General features: G+C 45.6%; 2 protein-coding genes across 2 annotated transcripts; one reads left to right on the top strand and one right to left on the bottom strand.

The window, feature by feature from the left end:
- Positions 1-731: 731 nt before the first annotated feature.
- tmem117 (transmembrane protein 117) lies at positions 732-26,875 on the bottom strand. The gene is made up of 7 exons (XM_068739749.1): positions 26,596-26,875; positions 16,181-16,313; positions 8,048-8,147; positions 5,933-6,030; positions 4,617-4,776; positions 2,214-2,343; positions 732-1,369 (listed from the first exon to the last, which is right to left on the bottom strand). The coding sequence occupies exons 1-7, from the start codon at positions 26,873-26,875 to the stop codon at positions 732-734; spliced, it is 1,539 nt and encodes a 512-aa protein (XP_068595850.1).
- On the top strand, positions 20,567-21,562 carry LOC137894362 (P2Y purinoceptor 1-like). The gene has a single exon (XM_068739843.1). The coding sequence runs from the start codon at positions 20,567-20,569 to the stop codon at positions 21,560-21,562; it is 996 nt and encodes a 331-aa protein (XP_068595944.1).
- Positions 26,876-26,987: the final 112 nt, after the last annotated feature.

Below are 26,987 nucleotides of genomic sequence, written 5' to 3'. Positions count from 1 at the left end.
TCCAGGCCGGGGTGTCGCAGCCACATAAGCAATCGGGAGGTGGGTTTGTTGGGTTTATTTCTGATCTCGGCTGATTGCATTTCTTTTAACCCCCTGCAACTAATATCGAGTGAGGGGATACGGACGGGTCACTGAGAACGATGAATTTAAACTCAACAAAGAGAGATGTAACATGGATCAAAATGGTTTAAGGAGAAAATGATGTCCACAAGATATAAACGATTATACAGCAGATTAGAATGCCGACATCTTTTACCGCCTGCATAGCAGAATAGACTTTTGGAATACGTTTATATCTGCATCTGAACATTTGTAATATCAAGGCACGAGTGTCGCTGTAACTCTGGTGTGACATAATGAAATCCATCGGAAAGCTGTGTCGTGAATGTAAAAACACTCCTCTGACATTAGGCACCGATATACAATTGAGTTATGAAAATGTCAAACAACCAGTGAACGCCTCGTCAGTCGAAAGTCTGCATGCTATAAGATGCATCCGTTATCGGAATCAATGCCTTGTTGATCTTTATTTTAGAGGTGCAAAAATATTGTTTTACAAAAATAGATTTACACAAACGCAACTGAAACTCAGGACAGGTTTGAGATCACTTTAACCCTTTTCCTGAATTTCTTGTCGAGCTGTTGGAACAGCATTTTGCGACGTCTGCCGACTGTTTCATAATTAATTAAGTGTCGGCTGTTCATGAAATAACGCGGAGCGCTCGTGGACATCAAGACGCCACGGGCTCCTCCTGTTCTGCGCTGTCGATCACGACGCTCGGGTGCGTCTCCTGGGTTTCCATGGAAATAGTGGAGTTCGTCGACGGCGTCGCTCCAAAGTGCAGCCCGTCCACTGATAGCAGTGTCGGCGTTCCCAAGTGTTTGAGACTTTCGGTCATGCTCACGAGCGTCTCCTCCGGTGTTACGCCCATCTCCTTGCTGTACTCCGAGGGCGAAGTCCTCGTCATCCTCTCGTACGTCTTGTCTTGGCTTTCCGTGAAGGTTTCACTGTCCTGAAACCGTCCGAACAGCCAGATGAAGAACCCAAACAGGACAAACGCTGCCAGGCTCGGGACGAAGGCCAGGCACTTGACGTCCAGGCTCGCTCCCACGTAGCGGCTGTGGAGAAACATGTCCCGCTCCAAATAGGTCACGTTGGTGTTAGGGTCGACGTTGGCGGAGCGCCACTCGTAGGTGAGCGTGCTGCGGTTGAAGTTTGCCAGCGTCTCCGGCTCCTCTACAATGTAGATTTTCTCTCCAGGACCGACGTACTGGCCGTACTCGTAGGGCTTGTAGAAGATCTGGTTCTTCCACATGTTGAGGTCCAAGATCAGGACCAGGAAGATGATTCCGTAATTGAACCACTTACCTGTAAACAAGACACGTGACTTGTGTTAGAACACAAGCGGGTCATTTTAACAGCTTGTTTAACATGCGGGCCATCCAATTGACAAATGCAGACCCCAAGAGGGGGGCTATGCTGCTCTTTAATCAGGAATCCCAAAGCTATGCAGCGAGACACACGGATTCACGTTCAGCTGCTACTTCTTCAAGAGTCTTCTAAATGACACCAGGGCATTATCTTGAGACCGCCGTCCTCCCATCTTCAAGTGTATTCATGACAATGATTCCCGTGATATACCGTAAATACGCTTTTAGTTAAACCAATCACGTCGCCAGTTCCATAATACTTAATGGATGTGCGATGCATTTAGGGTTAACGACCGTTGGCGAAGCACCGAGCGTTAGAACAGGGACATTGGCGTGGCCTTCCCTTTATGGTTTCCGACTCATTCTGTGCAAGCGCCGGTGCGAAATGGAAAAACTGGGTGGACGATTTCAGACGGGAAATAATGTCGTTGGCAGAGGACATTAAGAGACAGAAATACGGAAGATAATGAGAGATGCATCTGGCCCGACGGTGGGGGGGGGGGGGGCGAACGACCGGGGCAGGAAGCCACCTGCGTGCCACATCAGCTTTACATGTATTATAAATGGCTGCTGTGGCTTAACCATCAAAATGCTTCAACCCACATGGAGGGAAATTGCATCGCTGAGCAGGGAGAGCATTGTTAATATTCGCAAATCAAAAATAGGCCAAAGTTTTGTGCCACATTTCTGCTCTTTAATCAGTTTATTAATGTTTACTGTTTGCTGGAACGGCGGATTTACTCCCCGTGGAGCAACGTTCTTTGTGTGCGGCAGTTGCGTACCCGTTATATGAATGTGGTACTCCTCTTTAAAGATCCCCTTGCAGACAGGAAGCTTGACCTTCACGTGTGTTGTTGACATTCCTGGTAGATTCATATCTAGGTCTCCCATGAAGTGAGGGAATTCCCAGTCCTGAAACACAGACAGACACAACAATCTTATTAATTTATCTCACGGCTGTGACAATATGGCCCAAGTTGTAAAAAAAAAAAGAAAAAAAAAAACTGAACGCATTCAGGTAAAAACACAGACGCGGCAAATGTCAACCAGGCATCGTGTTTCACTGGATGTTCAACACGCCGCTGAACCTTCTCATATCAGCTGGTATTAAATCTCTGAGGAGTCTACCGCGCTGACCGGAGGTCAAACACGGCGAGCGTGGCGGACTCCACTGTGTGCACGGGGATTTAAACGTGTCAAAACACATCAACAGGAAACCCATACTGACATTTAGAAGCTGTCCAAGCCCCCGCGGTGTCTGTGTGCTTTCTTCCCATCCTGCCGTTGTGTTTGGTAAGAAAACAAGGGCTTACTCCTGATGAGGTACAAAATGATGCAAAGTTAATGAAATAAACGTTTCATTTTGTAGCTAACACGCAGTTTAAAGTTCTCCTTGCCACCATTAGAAGCACACAGCTAGTTTTGCAAAAGTGCCATCATGCCTTCACACCTATAATTAGATCGTTTGTGTTGTGAAAAGCGTGCACTTAAAACGGCAAAAATCAATGAATGTGATGAAAAGCGCACAACGAGGCTTTATTTATTTATTAATTAAATATCGTTATGGAAGAAAGAAAAAAAAAAACAGGCCCAATTATTTTGAGCGTTTTCATTAATTGAGCTGCATCTCCCCTCGCTTCATGCGATTCTGCTACAGATGCTCTCGCTCTCTCCATTAACACACGCCGGCGTTCACGATATCCTTATGTAATCTCCGCTGCCATCATCCATGAGCAGCATAACAGCACGGTGATTTGCGCCCCCCCCCCCCACACTCCTCTTCTCTACCTGCGTTACTATAGCACTAAAGGGCACAAAGTGTGCCCCTCCCTCTCTGACAAAATAATGAGTCTCTACAACAGAAACTGGCAGGGCGTATAATATATATATGCGTATACACAAAGGATGTAGCTATCTGAGGTTTAGCCGGGAAAAGCAGCACAATTATGCAAAAAAAAAAAAAAAAGATGTAAAAGAAAAACCTAGCTCCAAGGCAAATCCAGGCAGGCCATTAATTGGAGCATTAACTGGATTGAGAACAACAGCACCAGTCTTTTCTCATGGAGGTAAGACGCCCCATGTTAGTAGTGAATGAGGGCGGGGCCAGGAGAGACTTTATTCACAGATGGAACCACAACGCTCGTAAATAGGTGTAGTTAAACGTTTATGCTGTACGCAGCCTGGAAAAAGAGACAGTCCTGTCGTATACAAATCCCTGCAAGCGGGGAATGATATAATATACCTCCATGCTAAAATAAGGAGATGGGAAGCAGGGAAGTGGCAGATCCGGAGCTTTTTCTACACATTATCATAAACGCTATAATTGGTTAAATGAATGAGAAACAGAATACAAGATGGAGTAATGGCTGGCCAGAGTAGGAAGGATCCTTTTTAACATAATGAATTGTTTTAATAAATAAGCCTAGAAAGCACTTCTAATACTGGTCATCATGGGAATTATCATGGCGCCCTTGCCCAGTTTCTGTGGAGTGGTGCATTTTTTAACAGTGAAGCTCTGCAATTGAATTCAGAGAAATTAACAAGATCAACAGAGTAGAAACGAATATTTAGGAGTTACCAAATATTAGTCTTGCGACGTGTCTCCAATTCCCACCATCGAGGACTGGCTAAATATGTTCATTAAGCATTTGGAGGCGCCATGTTGAATTAGGCTCACAGTCAAACCACATTAGATGATTGGCTTGTGGTTCTGGCTCCCAGCTAGCTTTGTGTGTAAAAAAAAAAGCGAAAAAAAAAAAAGACTTAATCCCACTACGTTTTTGTTGTTTTTCTCAGACTAGCACATTTGCATATTTATAAGCACTGACACAGGCTGTTATTGATGCACACTCTCCTTTGGGAGGGGAGGGTGGGAAAAAAACTCCAATCTTGTGATTCATCATTAAAGGAAATAAGATGGGATTCACATCGGATTAGGGGAGAGGGGAGTTCAGAGCTGAGGTCTGGGATAGAAGTCCTCAAACACAGAGGATGTAAACAGTAGTTTGTGTGTCTTTATATATAGAATGTGCATATGTGAACTGAGACGCCTTCACTGTTGTCCCACATTGATGAATAGGGAGGGTGGGTGGAGCGAGGGCAGAACACAGGATGGGTAGAGGAGTAGTATGCCAGGAGATGTCCCAGCTCCCCGTTTTTTAATTGGCCACAGGGGAGTAGTCTACCTGCATAACAATGAGGAGGTCGAAGACCAAAATGAAGGAGGCCAGGAAGGCTCTGGAGACCTCATCACTGGGCAGGAAGCCTCGGTTCAGGTTGTCCCAGCTGATCCAGTCAGTACTGATGACCAGAACCACCACTGACGTCAGAGAGATGAGCACTGTCCTGCAGGGATGAGAGGAGAGGAGAGGAGGATGGAGGGAAGCATACAGGTGAGCAGAAAACATAAAAAGAAGGGAAGGGCCGAGGACAAGCAGAAGAGAGGATGAGAGAAAGGATGGGATAGGAAGGACAGAAATCAGAATAGAGTAAGGAAGAAAGACAGGAGAGGAAGGGAAAAGGATAGAGAAGATGGATGGGAGGAAGAAGATGGAGAAAGGAAAGGAAGGATAACAAATAATGAGAAACAGAACGATGAGAAGGGTACCATAAGAGTGAAGAAAAGAGGAGAGATGAACAGAAAATGAAAGGCAAGACCAATAGATATAGGAAAAGTTTAAAATGGCAGTATAGAACAATAGAAATGAGCGTATAGAGGAGGGGAAAAGGGAAAGAAGAGAGCGGAAGAGAGATGATGGATTTGGTGACACAAATCGAGGATTTGTATCGTTTCCCAGGAACAGTCCTCCACAAAATGCCGCGACCCCTCGGCCCATATTGACGAGATGCATCCGGCGCATTTATCAATCCCATTTCAAGTTCTGAATTTTTCCCATATTGGATCGTCACATATGCCATCTGTTGTGGCAGTGCGAGTCGGGACATCCGTCAAAATAACGGAAGGGCTGCAGAAAAAAAGTCACAGAACAATTCATCTGCTTGCATTTTAAGTGCGGCTGAATCGATTCTGCAAACGCCACCGACGAGCAGTCGTTGAATTTTTGAGATCTCTGTGAATTTTAACAAACAGATGTCAGACACTTTAAACCATATCCTCGTCTTAGCTCGTCCTTCGCGTCTCGCTGTGACCCCAAAATTACCCACCCAGGGGTCGTTTGCCTGTCAGAGTTGACTGACAGCGCGGATCCACTTTGGTGAATGAACACTGCTGGGACCTGGACTGGTGGAGTATTTGTTTAGTTAGTTATTTAAGGGTGACGGCCTCTGGTGTGAGAGGTAAGAGGCAGGGTCATGGTTCGCCCCGACACCTTGATGCATCCATTGATTTTTCAATCTGCACTTCCAATCAAAGATTAACACGGCTATTAGCTGCATGCAGACCTGCAGAGACCATAGATGCATGCACAGACACACCCACAAACACCCACTGCATTTACTGAGCTGGTACATGAAGCTAAAGATATGTATGAGGACAAAATACCAGAAGAGAACAATCCTGTTGTTGCCTTGTTTCCAGAACCTTCTGGCAGCTTTGCCCCAGTCTGGGTAGTTTTGATCCTGAAGCATCATATCCGTCACCTGCAGAAAGAAAAGTGTGCAGAAGATCAATCGCTTATAGAGATCGGATGAAGAGGGTGTGGCGGCTAGGATTAGCTTAGCATAAGGTGCCCTGACTGCGTCCAAAGGAAATCAAATTTGCCTTCAAGGACTTGTGATGCTCGATTGATCAGAAGATCATCTCGTTTGTCCAACCTTTGTCAATTAAATGTGATATAAACTGTTAATGAGTGAGCTTCAGATAAGAAACCTTTATAAAAAAAGAGTCAGACTACTTCCATGCTAGCTGTAGCTTCTTGTTTCACGAGTACAACATTAGTTTTCTTATCTAATTCTCAGCAGGAGAGCAAAAAAAAAAAACTGAGCTCCGTACTGACCTGTTTTTAGGATTCTGTGTAAATTAATTTAAATGGCACAGAATCAAACACCTTTAGAATGAACTGAACCACCAACCCCGGATCCAGCCTTTATCTCAGTGGCCGACTTTGTAGACGCTCTAGTGATGAATGGTGCCGTATTTATTCCCCAAATTCTTGTGGAAAGTTATCCCTGAAGGAGGGAAGCTGTAACTGCTGTTGACTTGTTGTTTGCTCAATGAGGACATGTGGGGAAAACATCGGCGTGCACAGACTGCTGGGATGGACTCCAGCATGACCCCGCGACCCGGTAACAGACAAGGCGGTCAGGAGATGCGTGTTAATGAATGCAGAATAACACATCCGCTGTGATCGGAGAAGACTGGGCCTGCGGTTTCCTCCATTAAACACAGACTTCTTTGGTCGTTAATGTGTTTTGCATTCAAGGCAATCGAGGACAGATTTTCCCATACGTATCCGAGGTTGCTTTTCTTACCGAGTGTAACAATCCAGAATACTTTTTTTGAGGGTGGAGGTCAATTTGTCAATAAAAATGCCGTCGCAGCGATGCAAAAACACTTTCCGCTCGTTCATCTTGAGTAAACTGTGGTTTGGATATGCAGAGGAGACGCAGCGGTCGTCTTCAAAGTGCCTCGTCGAATTAATTGAATGTTTGAAAAAAAAAAAAGAAACCTTCTGAATAACTTCTGGAATCAGCATTTTGCATTGGCCTCACTTTTCTACATTTCCCCTTCACCTCTGTTTCGTTTTGGCTCCCTCCTCCTCTTCTTCCTCTTTTTCCTCCTCCTCCTCCTCGCCTGCTTCTCCTATCTGTCTCTGCAGTGCACACTAGAATACTAATGTTACCGCTGAGGGAGCTTGTCAAGTTGTCTCAGCTGTGTGCATGCCGGTGTCAGAGCCACACCCCTCCCGCCACAGGTAGCCCCACTCCCAGTGGAGCGCTCCTCCTCGCTTTATATTGACAAATGAATGGAGGGATGTTTCTCCTCCAGCGCAGTCTGCCTCCGCCTGCATGTTCTTTGCTTCCTCTGACCCGTCTTGCATCAAACTCTATGTTACCCTGAGGATTTGGTAGCAGGCAGCACAAATGCAATTTATGTGGCGCCTAAAAACATCCGAGATGATACACCTGACCGGAGAAATCAGCAAGTAGATGAGATTTTAGAAAAAACTGTGAACATTCGAGTTCACGATTTAGTTTATTGTAAGGTTATTTAAAAGGCAGAAGTCCTGACAAATCCTCATTCAACTCTGCTTCGAGCTGAACGTCCCAAAAAAAAAGTAAATTATCATGGCAAAGTGCTGACATCGGCATTTTGACAGACAGATGTTAACAAGATGAATTTTTGAATAAAATCTAGCCATCACATAAAACAATGTGGGCTAACATGCTAACATTTAGTATGCCAGTCTGCATTTTTGCTACAATTGGAAACTGGAGTTTCTTCTGGTGGGATGTATTGCAGTCTGAGAGCAAAATTGAACCCGATCAAAAGAAACAATAAATCGAACAATTAAATCAACCTTTATATGGGAACAATGAAGATGCAAAAAGAGGAAGTAAATGTGGAGCCCTGGTAGATATCGGATAAAGAAATCAGTCCGATCCAGACCATGAAGATCTTCAGACTTGTCATGTTGAGGATATAGAAGAATCTCACCATCCAAGCAGTGACAAAATCTCCCATCCATGTCCCCACAGCGGCAATCTTCATGAAGCTCTCGTTCCTGATGCCCATGTACTCTGTCACCATGTGAGGTCTGCAAGGAGAGAAGGCCAGAAGTGAAACGGACATAAATAATCCAGTAAATGCTATGAAGGCAGGTAAAAAAAAAAGGATAGGGGGGGCGCTGAAAGAGCCGAGAGGGTGAGAGTCAGTGACACGGAGCGTCGTGATGCTAGCTGTCAGAGTCAATCGATATCAATTTGATCCAGTGAAAACAATGAGCAACGGATTCAGCGAAAGCCCCGAGGGTTGTAAACAATTTACACCAGCGCGATGGAAACGCACGCCGCATCATCATCGCCCTCATTTCATCCTAGTTGTGTCAAAACACCCATTTGTTTGCTAAATTTGTCTCATGTCTAGTTGATTTCAAATCAACAATGCAGCAGCGATGCGGTCCCCGCGGTTACCGCGCTCGACCTGCGCAAGCTCGGTTAGCATCGACAGCATCGACGGATGCGCTGCAGGAGGAGGAATCTCACAAGCAGCATTATCAGAAAAGAAATTGTGCCTTCATTTCTGTACAGTAGAGGAAAATATATTTATTGTGGGGGTTTTTTTTTTAGCACAAATGCACCCACCCACCCAAAAACACTCACACACCACATCACTGTTTTTCTCCAGGTAACAGCACCGGGGATGGAAGGAAAGTGGGTCAGTCGCTTCTCTTATAGGACCTGTGCCGGGAAGCGAGGAGAAGGACAGCGGGGAGCGAAGGGGTCTGGTTGATCTATTGGCAACCTGGGGTCTCACTGGAGAAGGCCCAGCACCTCCCCTTTAAACCCGACTCTCACCCCAAGCAGGTCCGGCCCATGAAAATAATAGAAGGCAAGGATTGGGCTCTGGCTCTGCTTTCAAGGGGTCGTATTTGAAGTCGACGGCTTCATTCATCTTTGTTTTTCCTGGCCAGTTTCTGGCCGGCCATAAACACCAATAAAAAAATGTTTTGTATTGCGCAGGAAATACAACCGACACGGAACAAATCCCAAACAGGGCAGGTAAGGGCAATTCCTTTCGGCAATTATCTGATTCATGAATGACTGGGCATTTATTTTTCTTACTAGTAATTACACATCATTTTTTGAATATTATGCACAATTTGAAAAGTGCACCGAATCCTCAACGGAAACAGAGTGGGATTCCAATTGTAACTCTAGAAAGCCAGTGACCGGAACCCCCCCCCCCGGCTGTTTATAACTCCCTGTTTGTACCCTTCCCGAGAAGGAAAAAGTCTAAATCACACGTCATCAATGCATCTAAAAAGGATTTGACAGGATTTTATTGACAAAAACTTGCAGTCCTGCAGGGTGACTTATCGCTTCGAGCAAGCCTGCAAATAAAACAGCCTCGATTGGAATGGCGATTTATACCTGCATTAAGTCAGTCAGGCATTCCGTGGTTTGGCACTGCTCCAGTTTCCAAGGCGATCCCACTGGGAGCCATTCACCTGCAGCAGCACTCTGATCGATACTTCTGAAGCTGCAGCCTGGCACCACGTGCTGGGCTTTAAATCTAAAAACACCACCCCGCCACCAAAGCCTGCTCCTCTCATATATTTAATTGAGCAAATGTTACCCCTGTGCAAAAAGAGAGCCCCCCCCCCCCCCCGCCCCCGCCCCTGGCAGAGTACCTATGATGAGTTCAGGGACTCTTTGCAACGCGTGATCAGAGAGCTCTACCTCTGACTTATTCATGCTGACTGCAGATTTAATGGCCTTCAGAGCCAGATGACCTAATGAGAGGATTCAGTGTAGTGGAACATCAGTATCGTAGCGCCATGAATAATCAGCTCCAAAATGGCTCCCATGGTTTAATCGCAGAGCCGGTGGCGGTGGCGGTGCCAGCATGTCTGGCTTAGGCAGATTTGACCCTCCGAGGAACGTTATCAGGTTTCCCACAGTTTGTTCGGACATAATATTCGAGGACATTTCAACCTCTTTCAAAGTCTTCTTCCGTCACATGGAAGAAATTACAATTCTGCACTAAAGAGGACGGAGCTGTGAAAGTTAAGAGTTTTTTTTTTTTCTTTGTTGAGGTCTTTATGTTGTTTTTGACATCAGTACAATTTGGTGCTATAAAGATTTTTGGAGAAGCCGTGACTTTCTAAAGGCTTTTCAGAGCTTCGTCTGCATCGCCTGTCATCAATTTCACGTGAGAGATAGAAAAGCGAAAATCCCAAAACCTGAGAAATGAAAAGCTGTGATGTTTATTATGATGAGAGTAAAACTGTGATTTCACCGCATCGCAACTCACGGCTCAACTGACGGTTTGGGTTCAGATTCAGGGTCGGATCGGGATGGATATAGTGAGCTTGACCTGGATTCGTCCGACGATCGGTTGCTGTCTGAATCACCCAGGAGCAGCCGTTGTATGTTGTTGTAAATCAAAAGCTCTATTGTCTGTTGTTATTGTTTTCTATAAGTAAGCAACCGTTGAGATATTTGATGCGCTAGTAAAACAAAAAAATATTACAGTCAAAGTCCGTGATCTGCTTGAAATGTTTCTCTGCACAAAACACTCGACTTCTCAGGTTTCTGTTGAAAACTGGTGATTTTGGTGTATAAAATAAAATTAAAGTTATTCAGTGTATTTCCTGACAAAATGAAAGACGTTGTGAGGGAAGCCTTTTATTTTTTTTGGCGTTCCAAAACCGAAAAAAAAAATATCAAATGTCCTTCCATGTTCTCAAATGTTATCTCAAATAATGCTCATAAAAGTGTTTTTGTACAACGTTATGATGCTACACTGAACTTTTTCCATACGAGGTCCTCGCATTATCAATTTGATCCATTTTAGATATTGTGTGATATTTAGTCTAAAGTTCTCTAAATCAGTTCATCCTCAAATTTAAATTGCATTTCAAATATGAAGAAGTTCCCTCAAGGCTTTGTGGGGAAACCGACGCCAACCCAAAACACATGAAACCTCTTGTTCGAACTGTCGCTCATGCGTGAGCATTAAACTAAAGCCGCAGGGACAACTGGGAAGGAAACGAATTGAAGATAGTCTTTATTTTTTATTAAAGCGTTAGCTACAGAAGGTGCAATCAGTTAATGCAACACGCAAAATAGCCAGCTTCCGGAGTACGATCTTTACCAAGGCGAGGCGGCTGCAGCCGCCAACGCTCCGTCCTCGTGTCTGTTAGGAAACAGCAGGGCAGCATAATCAGAGGAAATGACTTTACCGTGTCACCGAGCTCACAGCCTGTTTCAGAGACGAGATGAGATGAGAGAAAATGACTTTGGAGAGAGAGGGAGCGTCGTGCTAACTAAACGTTTTAATGAGTCATTTTTGAGCTCCCGATGTAACGTCCGCGTGTAGGAGTGTGAGAAGCAGCGAGCGACGTGCTTAGAAAGCAAGCGTGGGTGTGTGGAAGCGCGAGGAAGGCAAATATAGATCAATGAATCTAACCCGCAAGATATTGACTGCAATTTACTGACGGCAGCGCGGTGCTACGCAGGAATTAAATAGTAGCACCGTGTCTGGAAGGGAATATGGGATGAGTGGAAATATCAATATACGAGCGAACTGATAGCTCACAGCTAGATCTGATCACATTTGGACTTTGCTATTTCCTCAAACATTAAATTGATTGATTGAATGATTTATATTTTCGTAACTTTTTTTGTGTTTACACTTGTTTGTGGTCTGCTTCGATAATGAATGGGTGCCTCCCAGACACAACCAACCAACCAAATTAATGGATTATTACAAAATTACATAAATTAGAAGTAAATAAGGATTACTATTGAAAGCCAACCGACTGTTTCTTCGGCGGTGCAATTCAAAAATCATTTCATCTAAATGTGTACAAAACGTTTTAAGTAATCAAAACAAGAGACAACAAACAAACAAATCAATATCAGCAAGAATATCACCGCTTTGTCAGATAATAACTAGATAATGCAAGGCAGCTCCATTTCCCCTTTCATTCATCGCACCAGTAGTCTCTATTGGGTGATCCTACAAAAGCCGAACAAACAAACAAATGCTGGTTAGAAAAAATAATAATAATCACCTCCATTCAGAGATAATCACAAGTCATTGACAAAAGTAAACGGAGGCCTGGCATCCCAATCAGTGCAGATTATAATAGAGCGACTGCAAAATGAGTCCTAAATAACAGAAAACAGAACATTATTCTGAGGTTTCTGTTAACTCAAACCAGTCAGTTGAAGGAAGAAGGGTCCAAATAAACCCTGAACGGTCTGGGCGCCGTACGGCGCAGACAATGATTCAGAGCCATTTATGCCTTTGACTGGAAAACAGAGCCAGAGAACGGCTCGAGTCGGAACCGTGCAGTCATCTATTAAAACATTTAACTCATTGAGTGCCAGCCATTTATAACTCAGCTGTATGCTGAGTGCCCCAGTTGTCACGCATTTTCCCGATTTTCCAAGTGCCACAGAATATTCTTTATTATGACTATGCAAATGCCGAACCTACCAAATGAAAGATTAAAGTCTCTTCTCTCATCAGAAAAAAAAGTGAGTTCCTACCGTTTCAATGTCAGGGTTTGCAAGTGAATGTTTGGGTTTGAAAAAAAACATATTTAGATGTGAATAGAGTTAATTACACATTTTATATAGGCATTTATGAAGTGAAGAAGACAGACATTGATGTAAAAGAAGATTCCAAACGAATGAACGATACACGCCTTGACTAAACGCAGATGCAAAATAAATATTTTATTTCTAAGTATACTTAGAAATATCCTGCTGCATGCTGGCAGCCGTGTCTCTCGTGTAGCTGCATACAACGGGACGCATCCCCAAACCACAACATGCTATTTATCAGCCCTTTAAACCCACTGGTATTGGTATTACCCCAGCTAGACAGGCAAACAGACAGATGAGGGGCGGCTGGCATGCAGGCGGCACAAAGGATCATTGTAAGCAAAGATAAATACCCTAATATGATCGAGTCTAATCCCATGTCGGGAATCGCTGTAGTCTAATCCCACATTCATCCCTCCCCATGAAGGAGATCCACCAACTTCCCAAAATCCAGAGCTCCGGCTACCCCCTTCTCCCCAGACCTTGATACCAAGCTATCAATTTATTCCTTTACTGGGTGACAAAACAAAAATAATCAGAAAAGCACTCCGGGAGCGAAAACCTCCGGCAAGCAGCTCATTTCCCCCCAATCATGATCCATCCAGCAGTAATCCTGCTAGCAAAGAGACGGACAAAAAAAACTGTGTCAAAAACATAACTTCCTTGGTGGAGGTAGCAAATCCGTTGACCTGCTCCGATGGGGAATTGACTCGGCTATAAGACGTTAGAAATCTCTAACAGTGGGCCAAAAACCGCAAATGTACCCCCATAAAAAGAAATCAATAATATCTGCAATCCAGATCCAATCCGGATTAAATTCACTGGTGAGATAGAGGTTCCCTCCCTACATGACTGTGTCAAATTCTATAAACATCGGTCAATAATCAACAAAGATATTGATGAAAAAAATCTCTATTGACTGCAATGTTACCGAACATTTCAAAGTGATTCTGGAATCCAGGACCTCTTCTGGATAATAACCAAAATGTAATCAATTGTTTCTGAAAGATTCTAAAAACCTCCTGAACATTTCCTCAAGACACCACGTTATTTCTCTGAAGCAGGCACGATTAACGTGTTCTCCGTGCACTGGGCCGTCCTAATTAAATAACAGCATCTAATTAGGGGCTGATTTCGGCCTGGAATGGCGCCGTAAAAATGGCGGCAAAGGGATTGTACAGCGTGACGGAACGCTCGAGTCCGTCAAACTCCCCAGGCGGTCACACTCGCCTGGTCTCACACAACCCCCGCCCTCACCCTAATCTGACGGTTATATTCAAATGCAAATAGCCCAGATGTGATAGTTTGGTAACAAAAGGGGATTACAGCTCCCGTGACGCCTCCACTGACTGCTGGGTAAGGGAACAGGTTGATGGCGGTTAGCCTGGAAGTGGCTGTTTAAATATTAGCTTTTACACCGTGAAAGATTACGCAGTCCGGAAATCTCTGAGTGGGGAGATAATGGCTTTGATGAATCCATTTCACAAGACTAATCACCCCCCCCCCCCCCCCCCCCCAAGAAAGATGCACAATCTCTTATCAGCGATCGTTTACGGTCCTGGGGGGGGGCAGCTTATCTTGTGTGCCATGAAGATGCATCGCAAGCTTTAATTAAAACAGGCTCCGGATGGATGGAAAGGTCAAAGAGAAAGAACGCATATCAATGAGAGAAAGGCAAAGGCGTCAGACAGCATCAGGTCAGGGAGACGGCGGACGATAAGCCCCCCCCGCCCCCCTTTCTTCTCACACAAACACGTACAAATGTCCGCGATAACTTGAGGGAGTTGCGAGGTGCAGAGAACAATATGTGGGTGGTGTTGGATGCCGCCCCCCCCGTCTAGCCAAGTGCATCGCCGTGGCTGGATGTCAAAAGCCATGGCAAAACACTTGCACTTCAGAAACCCTCATGGCGCCGCCCTGTTGCATTCATTCCCAGACAAGGGCAAAAGATTACAACCCTCTTGCTTCTGAGCGAGACAATGGTTGGGGGGGGGGGGGCATGCGGGGGGGCATCATCGTGGCTGCAGTGCCTCTCCCACTCCCCACCCCTCTCCCTGCATCCCGGCTGTTCCGGGTCTCGACATCCATCGTCCGCAGGTTGTCCCGGCTCAGCGTGGACACTGTTCTCCGGTGTCCCTCTTGAACAGAGGCGTGAACGCTAATGGTTTTCTAGGATGACCCGGGTCCCCGACGGATGCTGCACAGTGTCGGAGCAGAAATGAAAGGGGAGGGGGGGGGGCAAGTGCGGACAAAGAACAGGTGGGTTGACACGCTTTACAACAGCGCCATCTGTCTCTGGGAGGAGAGGTGTACAACGCCGATGACCCGACGCTGCTGCTCAGACGCACGTCCAAGGCAAACGGCTTCCAGTGCCGTGTCACCAGTGTCATGGTTTAACTTGTTGTTACCGCCGAGACCTGGACGACCCGAAGCGGATAAAACAAGCACACAATGCGTGGCTCGCTCACGCCACAAGGATATAAATTATATATTACCTCTCTGAGATAATCTGAAAAGCTCATTATTTTTTTTTCCCCTTCGTATTATCTGTGCGTCATCTGGCGAACAATCCCGACAGTCGGAGCGTCAACCGTTGACACTTAAAAAGGGCTTCTCCTCTTGACATTTTGGCGCCGAAACGAGAGGCGGTTAAAAAGGAATCCGCTCGGTGACAGACGCACACCCGGCTGCGACTGCAAATGTGACTTTTCCCTGAGCAAGCAAAATTCCGAATCTCAGCGGACCCCGAATCTCTCCGCTCAGTCGCTTGCATCCCGTCTCTCAGCCGACAAGACGGATGCCGACGCCGTGGCGGCGGCCGGAGTGACAGATAGGCTGATTATACAAACCCCACACCTCCCTCCGTAGGAAAACAGAATACCTGGCCTGCTAGCTAGCGGCGTTTGTCTGCCTGCACCTTATGGATAGTTGATCAGTGTTAATATGGGATGGCAGCTGCGTTTGGCAGATCCCATTTCATCCCTCGCCCCCCGTTCCCGACAGCTTGTACCTGAATAGACGCCATAGCCACTGTTTTTCCGACATCCCCAAACAAACAAAACTGCTAAATCACCTCGCCACAACCTCACGTTCGGACGGCTGGCTTCAAGGTCATGTTTTCCCTTCCTTGTGATGGACACGACGCAAATGCCTAAACGAACTTGATATGCGAACGTCAAGCTCTGCCGCGCATCACGGCTCCTCAGCAGCTAACGGGACGCGGAGAGACACGTAAACTGAGCCGAACCGTCTTTGAAAAGAAATGTTGGTTTTCAGCATGGGGCAGGGGGATGTCCAAAAAAAAAAAAAAGATTACATCAAGATCATTGGGAGAAGAAGTGCGGATTCTGACGGCAGCCTGCGATTTGACGCCCAGGCCAATTAATCATGCCGGCATCAAGTCTCCGTTCAGGCGAGACGTTTGGGATCAATCACGCCAGCGGCTCGAACAAATGGGAAGCGGCGAATGAGGGGAAAAGGGAAGAGGCGTGAGAGAGAATGAATGGCTTACTTCATACTCCCAGCCATCAGCAGGAAAAGGTTGTAGATGTGTGAGAAGATGAAGAGGAAGAGGATGGCGCTGAAGAACATGGTCATCCAGGAGCCATGATCCTCGCGGAACATTTTCAGGCGCAGGCGTCGACCTGAAAGGGAGCACGATAAGGACACCGCTGTCAGTGGGCGGCTTCAGCACGTCAACCTGCTCACAAGAATGGCGGCAAAGATGAAGATGAAGGTGAATGAATTAGTCACACGGATCGATAGCGCTCTACTCGGCCAGACCGGCGCCCTTTGGACGACAAGATGAAGATTAACGACCAACGCCGAGGTGTCACTTCCATTCCACATTCCCTGGAGTGATGATCCTTTCTGGATTTAATCAGTCAGCGATTCTGGACCGATCCCAACAGAGGATCGTCCAGACCGTCGTCAGCTCATGCATCTTGTTTCCTGATTTGAGCCCCGCATTAGCACATTTCTTTCAAACATTTGGGGACCTGTGGTGTTCATCATACCACCCGGGCTCGGTGTTCATTTATTGTGAGATCTCTCTCTAGCAGAGCGTGAGATTGGACGTGGACGTGCCCCGAGTTTGTCCTCAGGAGAACTCATGAACCCAACATGGCTTATTAAATGGCTTATTAAAAGCCGCTTGCTGGACATTCTGAAGACCACAGGCCGTCGGTGCTTTTAGCTCCTCTGCGTCTTTCTACGCAAATTTCTTTTTTTTATCAAGGCTGCTGTTGCAAAACACATTTACAGCTTTATTGCTCACATTCTAAAGTCAGAGTGGGCTAAAAATAAACATTACATAAGCACAGTGTAATTTACTGGAGTCTGGGAAATGATGTGATCAAAGTGTGCATTATTATTATGCGTTGCCTCCAGCGTTACTCAGACTGGGGTCAAACAGTCAAATCAATTCTGATCGCCAACAGTATTGCACACAAAAAAAAACAATAAAAAAGGGCAATATTTGGGCAGCAAATTGCCTGGATCACGTTCAGAAGCCATTGGGCTGTGCTGCAATAGCAAAGATTTGATTTGACCCCGCGAGAGACCGCAAGGGACGGATGTAAGGGCGAGACGGCACGCTCGCCGTTGGCAACCTGGTTATCCTGTCTACTTGTACTTTACAATAAAGTGAAAAGGGAATTAAATGTCCTTGACAGCACAGAGAAAAAAACACAGAAAGGCTTGTTTAAGTCAACCTCAATCTTATTTTAAGCAACCTGACACACACACACACACACTTCACGGCTGCGCGAGCTGTGATCCGGTGCCAGGAGTGGCCATCTTCCCAGGAACTACTCTTTGTTTTCTTCTCCTGCAGCTCAGTCAGCAGCCCTTTGAGTTAAAGTTCCTCAGAGACCTCATTCTATTGGTGTCCACACACACACACACACACACACACACACACACACACACACACACAGCAGAGTGCTCCATTTGTTTTCCCATTAAAGTCTGGCTGGTTTATTCTCCAATAGTTTTACATGCTGTTCAAGCTCAGCTTGCACATTTCTGTTTGTTTTCCCATCACACACACATAAAAGCAAACATGTTTAGGTTCCCATGGAGACAAGCCTCTTTTTCGAGGTTCACGTCCATCAGTCAGAAAATGCTTTTAAACAAGAGCGGCTGTCAGCTTTTAGTGGTATTAATGGTCGAGAAGAGAACATAAAACTTAGTATTACCGGTTAAACTGGACTTTTTTTATGGGAAGGGGACACAGCGGAGTGTACGGCCAACACTGTCAGTCCAGCTCTGTGGTATTTCCGGGCTCGTCACAGATGCAAAATTGAATTGACTTGCATGGCTGAACTTAATTGCCTGCAGTGCCAATGAGCCCGGACTCGGATTCAGGAGAGCAGTGTGTATCGGCGTATCTGGCTTTAAAAGCAGCGCAGGATTAAACCAGGGGAGGATTCAATACTATTCAGCCAAGACGCTTGATTCGCTGCACCTCCCGACAGTAGTGCGCTTTGATAAGGGGTGATTTATGACCACCGGCGTCTACCTTCAAGGCTGGGCCCAGCGAAGGGCATTACAGCCACACACACAAACGACACACACAGTCATACACACAAAGAAAGAGGCACAAACACAACCTGGAAACAAAGACCGAATTGGGCTGGAATTCATAAACTGTAATTACTGTATTTTCAGTGTCATTCCTCTGATGTTCTGTTAGGGATTATATCACATCCACCTCTGGAAGATGCTTTCAAATGAACATGAACCGTGTAGCTGTGTCTCCATCCAGTGGTCGCAAACAGAAATACACCGGAGGGTTTTACTGATTTACCAAAACAAGTCAAATTCTAAATCTCTTTTACAGGAATAAAAAAAAAATACAAAACACAAAAAAGAATTATAGAAAAATATTTTTTCTTTCATTACAATGGAAATAAAAAAGCATAACGCCAAACTGCTGGTCACAAATAATTCTAATCTTCTCGCCTCGCTTCCTTTCCACCTGGTCTCCTGGACACCAAACACATCAACCTTTCTCCTCATCATCATGTCCACCAGCTCTCTAGCTTTTCCCATCATCGTCTCAACATTCAAAGTCCCTACTCTTAACGCTAAATGCTCCCATTTCCTCTTCTCTTGCTGCTGATTCACTGTTCTTCCTCTTTGTCTCCCTCTTTGACCCACAGTAATCCAATTTCCAGCAGAAGCTTCCGTGGGTTAACAACGCTTCTGGCGGTCGTTGTTAATCCGGGCCCTCGACCGATCCCGTGTGATTGTCTTATGTTGATTTGCATGTCAAATGTTTGCAGCATTTATACGCTGGATGCCATCCCCGACGGAACCCTCTTCATTTATCCAGGCTTGGGACCGACTCAAGGGAGAAGCTGGCAATGCTATGTTAGCTCCAACTCACTGCGCTACCCGTGTCACCCACGAGGCTGCATTGGAGAACAAAAACACACACCTAGGGTAAAACCCAGCAGCTGAACGCTCGTACACAAGGACACATGATTACTTTACGTATATCGGGCGTTATCAGAGTAGTTTGTTTAATCCTCCATTTGCTGCATGACACACACACCAACACGCACACACACACACACACGCTGACAGCAGCTGACAGATGAGAATACACTGTTGGAGGAGGCGTGGAGGCGACCTGAGATGTGATCCCCGCCTGCCTTCATCATTACGCCGCTTTTCATCTACATGTCGGACATGGCTGAAGACGGCAAGTACAACCCGTGTTTTTGATTACTTTAAACATTTTAACACATTCTAACTCCCGCAGTTAGCCTATAGATGGATCATTTGTTACCTGATATAATATAATACTTTATGCAGCCTTATTTTAAATAGTAAATTATTACATAGCTTTTGGAGAAAATGTCAGAGAGGACAGACTTTGATGGTTTGGACATGTCCATAGGACAGACAGGGACTATATCGGTAGAAGGATGCTGAGGTTGGAACTGCCAGGGAACAGGGCTAGAGGATGACCTAGGAGAAGATACATGGACGTAGTGAGGGAGGACATGAGAGTGGCTGGTGTTGGAGAGGACGATGCAAAGGACAGGGTGAAGAGGAGAAGGCTGATTTGCTGTGGCGTCGCCTCACAGGACAAGAAGTACGTAGTAGTACATAACCTAGCTTCTATCTTTTGATTCAACGTCTAAATCTAAAAATAAAATCCCCCATTAGAAGAGAGGATGTAAAAATCCTGCTTTTCAGTTTCCACCGCGAGACGGAGGCGATCGGGCTGAGCCAAAGGGGCTGTTCACATCTGCTCGCCTGAACAGAATGAATGCATCACGTCTGATTAGGCGCAAACAGAGGCAGACACAGCCGAGGCAATAAACTGAGAGTCCCCAGGTGTGTTTGTTCACTTCAGACCATCAAACATTGGCTTCCTGGACACTCGCTGGGGAGACAATGGAGACGGCCAACGCAAACACAGACTGAAGACAACGTCCTCTCTGAATGCAGGGGTTGTAGGTACAGTCAGTCAAACTACAAGACCATAAACCTACAATGATCTGGAGGATGATGGGCTCCGGAAATCTAACACTGCACATCTCCTTCTACGGAATTCAGCATGCTGATTTATGCTTTAAAAGAAACACGTCTCAAATTTGTTGACCAGAAGTTTTAACTGTAAAAATCATTCACGATTTGGTGTGACTATAACTTAACTCATCAAATCTTAATTGTTGCAACTCCAATCTTAACATTTGGCAGTCTCGTTTGTCAGGATCATTTCAGCAGACAGCTGCTGAACTGCATTATGGGACATGTAGGAAAAACTGTTCCAACCACATATTATAATATGTGTGCACTGTCGCAATGAAAGGAGAATTATTCTCACGGTAGAATTAAGACAAGCATCAAATCGTCTGCTTCCTGTCCTTTAATCCCAGAAATGTTCCTGCAGTTCCTGAACCACTCGACAATCATCTGCAGCCAGTTCGAGAACAGCAAGTGGTACTGCTACATCCTGATGGCCCTCTTCACGATCGCCCTTCCCGTCGGGATTCTGGGAAACATAGCCGCCCTGGCCAACTACACCTGCTCCCGGATCACATGGAGCACCAACGGCGTTTTCCTGTTCAACCTGGCTCTGTGCGACTCGGCCTGGATCCTCACCCTCCCTTTCTCGCTCTACTTCAACTTCCAGAGGCCACGCCTCAAAGACATGGCGATCTTCTGCCAGTTCAAGAAGATCTCGTTCAACATCAACGTCTACGGCAGCATCAAGTTCCTCACCCTCATCAGTTTCGACCGCTACGTCGGCACGGTGCACCCCATTAGCTCTCTGCGCTGGTGGGACGTGGGCAAAGCCAGGCTGTGCTCAGTCTGCACGTGGGTGGTGTTGATCCTGAGCTGCGTTCCCGACTTGTTCGTAACGTTTGCAATCCACCGGCCCAAAAACGTCACTGCGTGCACGGACCACATCCAGGGCCCTTTCCTCTACGTCAGCACAATCAGCATTGTCAGAACCATAGGCTTCCTGGTGGCCTTCTGCGCCATGCTGACTTTTTACTTCCTGACAGTCCGGGTTTTGAGGCGTCCAACGAGTGACGGCAGGCTCAGAGGAGCCCAGAGGACGAGAGGCAAGCCTCTCCGACTCATCACCGCCGCTGTTCTGGTCTTTGTGGTCTCCTTCGTGCCGTACCACGTCATGATCGTCACCCTGGTGATCATGAGAACTCACAATCAGATCACCCTCTCCAACACCAACGTCCTCTTTGCCTCCTACGAGTACCTGGAAGCCTTGTGTAGCGTGAGCTGCTGCCTGGACCCGGTGCTGTATATCGTGGCTAGCGAACAGTTCCAGAAGAAGCTGCTGGCCCTGAAAGAGGGACGATACAAAACACTTTGCTGCAGGACCAGCAGGAGAGTTGGGGCAATTGGGTGACTCCATTGACGGGCTTTTTTGTCTCGTTACATTTAATTGTGTGGACTATTCTGTTACACACAGACACGTGGCAAAAGCTACTTTTACAATTATCTCAGCCTCAAGTAAGCTGTTAAATACAAATACACTGAGCAGTGTAAAATCAGTGGCAAACCACATAATGGCATGTTTTCCATCTGAAAAAATATCAAACCTGTTCTGATCCTCATTTTGTCTTTCACGTCTTAACTGTCTGTGACTGATTGCTACTTATTTAGCTGATGATATTGTCTTGATGATGTTGCCCACATATGGTAATACTGTATAATAAAGGTTTTTAAGAAGGAGTTAAATGCACTGATTTACTCGCATGCAGATCCTGAAACCATCAGAACCAAACGAGGAAGTCTTTCCATTGATGACCTGGAGGACTGAGAATCACAGACAGACGAGGAAATGCCTTTCCGTTCTTGCACTTCAGCCGCTCCGCTGCATCCCGCTTTGAACTGAGGCATCAGAACAGCTACCCGGACCCTCCTTGGGGGGATCCTAATGAACATTCTGACACATGCAGAGCGGTAACGACGCTAGCGCCAGCATCCCTATTCATCACAGGCAGACGCGCTGGGCCATTATGCCACCGGAGAGCAAGGCCCACTATCTTCCCCCGGAGCTGGACTCCTCTGTAAGTAGGAATCTGGATAATCAATCATTGGTGGAAAGTGGCAAGAGAACTCCCTCCACAGGGAGCATTAAACACAGAGAGCCGGCGACTTGGTTGCTATACCAGTGTACCTAATCCAGCGCAAGTCAGATGATCTCATTTCTTTATGGCCCAGGTCCCGACCAAAGGAGTCCAACATCCCAGGTAAATAAGCCATTTCTTACCGGCGGGCTTCCTCTGATTGCCAACTCGAGTCAGTAGTGCCCACTTTGTCTGCTGCGCAAACACCTTCTGTTATGAAGCCTCTTCTGCAAGCAGGCGGACATGTGGATCATTCCACGAGGGAAATGCAAATAGCGTCTTTCAGACAACGTCCGTTCAGACAACGTCCGTCATCTGCAGGTTGCTGAACCGACAAAATGGAACAGGAGCCGTCATTTTCATTCTGCAATGACTTTACTTCGAGGTCGTAACAAGACAAGAAACAAATTACATTTCAACGCCGATTCAACATATTACGACGATGATGGAGACTGCATAGGCGTCAAAAATATCAATCCCCCCCGAAGATATTCACCCAGTAAGTAAAAATTCAGGGTCAGCGCCGGGCGCTGGCGCCATATCAATCATACGCTATTTATAGAGGTGGAGGACGGCCTCTGAGCGGTGGCGGAAGAACGGTAGAAAACATGCAGGGCAGCATAAGGTTGATGAATCCTGCATAATCGGGGGGTGGGGGTCAACCCGGGTCACCTTGTAACTTGAGGATTTCGAGACACCAGAGCAAGGACAAAATTATTCAGGAAAACAGATGCATGGCTAAAAATATACACAATTTTAAAAGCAAGCGGTGATCAGAAACTGAATTAAATTGTGAGCACTGCTTGCAGGTTCTCAAAATGTGCTGATTTGCAGCTTTTCTTTCGTTTTTATTATTAATCACCTTTTTTCGCAGCCCATTTTCCAGGTGGGTTTTGTTTTATCCACATTAAACACACGCCCTTAGAAAACAAAAGACGCAGGCAAAGCTCTGCGGCCACACAAACCTGCAATCACATCACTATATAGATTATTGATAGGTGCGTTGATTTAATGATCAGTAAGTTCAGGTCGCTCAATAAGATATCAGAAAATAATAAAATAAAAAAAATGCTCCTCACAGATTCCTAGAGGAATCTATGAGGGGTTTGTCTGATGAACAAGAACAGAAAATTATGCAGTGCACGTAATGCAAGAAGTCACTGTCGTCCCTCTTCCTCTGGAAGACATGGCAGCCATCACAGAGTTGCTGAGAAGCAAGCTTATGACTAGAATCCAAGAGTCGAACATCACTCTGGCGATGAATAAGCAACTTGTCAAAAAGATCGCAAAGCTGTCCAGAAAGACTTGTGCAAACAAATGGACAGCAAATGGAAACTAGAAAACGACAATCAGAGATTGCAGACCCTCGCCTCCAAAAGACTCTTCAATCTTGTGAGACAGTAAACAGGGCTTCCGGATCAGAAGGGCCAAACCTGCTCTAGCTTGCTGCTCCGGAATGTACTACAAGCCATCTTCTGGACTCTTTTTCCCCATCATGCCATTCGTGTCCCTCCCTCTTAAAGTGGCAGTTTACAGCACAGGCACAATTCCAGATGTAAAAATAATTCTAGAATCTGGATCCAGATCCGGATCAACGGCATTCTCGGGGAGGACCGAGCCACGGACAGAACTTTGCTTGTGTAAAATTTTCAAGTTGATTGGGCTACTAGTTTTTGACTTATGCGCTCGGACAGACAAACAGACAAACAGACAAACAGACAGACAAACGCACCCAATTGCAATACCCTCGCTTCCGCTTCGGCGAGGGTAATTATGCACAAACCTGCTGACAAAGATGGACTCCTACTAAAATGGTCATCGACACTCTGATGAGACATCTAGAGAAGAACAGTCAGCAGAAAAAGACCAACTATTTGTTCAGATCTTCAGATCTCTCTGCAAAGTTTGTCGTGGGTCAAAGGGAGATCAGAAGATGAACAAATAAGTATTTCATTCATTCATTCATTTTCTCACCACCTCCCTGTGATGGTTGAATTCTTTGTTAAAATAACAGAAATGTTTTCACTGCTGAGTTCAGTAAGAAAAGAGCAGTTGTGTTAAAGTAAAAACTCCAGATTTATTGTGGATGTTTTGCATTCAGATCAAATGTTTACAGCACCGCTTATTTGATATCTGACTATAGATGGGAGGTGTTGGATAAAGCGGAACTAATATGTGTGTAATCATGTTCCCACTGGGACACGTATATGGTATGCGACAGAGGAGCGGGAAATAAAAAGACAAGTTGAGCTGGTACCCAGGTTATCTGTGTTTTTCCTACTACATGTTAAGCCAGCTACAGCTAACGTAACACCTTTTAATTAAAGGTCCCATATTATACCCTTTTTCCACAAGTTAATGCTGTTCCCAAAATAGCAAACATGCTGCAGGACAGCGTCCGTCATCTCTGTCTCAAGCCACTCTGCCAGAAACGCTCTAAACCCGGAAGCAAATGTCAGGGTGAGTGTCTCTATACACACACACACACACACCTACACACACTCACACACACACACAGCGTGCAATGACCCACAGACTCACAGAATTTGATTCACAGAAATATAAAACACAAATCAAAGATGCATCCAGCAGAGGTTTGCAACCACACACAGACACACACACACACACACCCTCCATCCTGCCGCCCATCCATCCACACAAACAAACGCACATCATCCTCTCTGAACTGCAGCCGTACAGAAGCAGCCCGGCCTTTGCGTGGCTCCAGTAATAACACATGACAGAACCCAGATGGTTTCCTGCAGGCGACAGTTATCAAGTTCAGGGAAACGGGACAAGAACAGAGCAGCCAATAAACGCGTCTCTACCTCTCCGACGCATGCGCACAACTCAGCACCGAACAGAGCTTCACCTTGTTGCCGGGCACACTTCAGTCATCAAAGACATTAAAGTGGAAACAGGCAGTTGCTGTCCGAGTGAAGGGAAACGGTTTTTACGAGAAAATGTGTGATTCCGATAACGGAAAAGGGCCACGAGATCTAAGGCAAAGGATATGACGCTTAAGCGCTGCGCGACGCTGCACAACTGACAGAAAAGTTAGGAAATAGTTGTCGTAATTACAATAATTTAACACAACGCGAAATATCATTTCAGTGCTTTTTGAGCACAAAGAGAGAAAAATAAATAAGAATCAAGTAATTTGGTAAATGCTTCTGTTGCAAAGGGTGCATTAAAAAAAATGGGGAAAATGACAGCAAACTCCAAAGTATGATCGTGACCTGCACAAAGGTGTCCCTGTCTTGCTGGTGCTGAGGAGCAGGTTGTTGTCATTGCACCAGGCGGTCAGACGCTGCACCTCCCTCGCTGCAGGCTGTCTCTAGACTAGAGTAACAGCCCCCAGCTGAGCTGAGATTACATAACTGAGCGTCAGCAGTGAGAAGAGAAGAGCGATCTCCTCATTTAATGCTCTGCAAGCAAATGTAGCTCTAAAATATTGATCAAAACAGAATCATCTCCGTTCATAGGTCTCCTCCAGATGTCTCAGATTGGATTTTTTTTTTTTTTCCCCAAGATGGGTAAATACACTGAATGTAATGTTTGTTGAAGTAGACTGATATGATGTTCTGTGTACAGTATATGTAGTGTGTATATGTATGGTATAGTGCTTTCGTGATTTGATGTTATGATGCATGTAATCCAGGACCCCAGGAAGACTACCTGTTGCCACGGTATCAGCTAATGGGGATCCTTTTTAAGGAAATAAATACACTCAATTACCGTTGATATTTCCTAACATCAGCATAGAAGTCAAATTCTCCACATCAGAGCAATATAGGCTGTTTGGTGCAGATTCTTAAAAGCCTTTTTCACGATTAGACTAGAAAGAAGAGCGCAAGAGAGAGGAAGTTGAAAGAGGTGAGGAAGACGGCAACAGGAAATGCATCAAAGAGTCGTGAGAAGTGAAGAAACTGAGCAACACGAGCGTTCGGCAATCCAGAGATGGATGTTTCTGCAAAGTCTGTGATCCTGTCACTTTGGCACAGATAAACAGAAAAAGAATATTGTAAAAATGAAAGAAGATCTATTATTACATTCAATGCACAATGCTATACCATAGATAAAACGGATTAATGTTGCAGCAACTGATCAGATAAATCTCTTGACCGTTAACATCATATTGTTTATGCACGATCCTCACTTTTTCTTTGTTAGGACCAAAGTGTTTGGACCGACAAAATAAGCTTTTGATGTATGCATGGATGCAAAGATGGGAGCTGACTGTAACGATTCTCCTGCCGTAGAATCATTACCCTGCACATTCCATTGCATTATCGTGCGGATGACTTACCAAAGAGCCGGCGGTGGAATATGAACTTCCCGGCTAATAGACCAGTGATAATGGCCAGAATCCAGCACACCACTTTCAGGATGTTCCATCCGAGGCCGGGGTACTTGTTGAACAGGAAGGAGAAACAATTGCCTACGACAATCATATGGGCCTCTGTCTGACTGTGAGAGACGGGGTCTTCCGCAAAAATGAGAAAATTGAAGAAGGTGACGAGGTAGGCCACAAGGAGACGCGACCACGGGTGTTGGAAATAGTAGCGAAAACAGGCATCTATTTCCATCCTGCTTGGACCTCTCAGCCGCGCTACACCTGAAAGGCAGAGAGAAGAGCGCCTTTCAAATGCTGAAGTCAGGTGGGCAGATTAGCGTGAAAACATCTGGCTCGGATTGAGT

This window comes from Brachionichthys hirsutus, chromosome 5 (genome assembly GCF_040956055.1).
Source record: "Brachionichthys hirsutus isolate HB-005 chromosome 5, CSIRO-AGI_Bhir_v1, whole genome shotgun sequence".
NCBI classification, from domain to species: Eukaryota; Metazoa; Chordata; class Actinopteri; order Lophiiformes; family Brachionichthyidae; genus Brachionichthys; species Brachionichthys hirsutus.
Note: the sequence above shows the minus strand (reverse complement) of the source record. Positions and strands in the feature narration are given on the sequence as shown.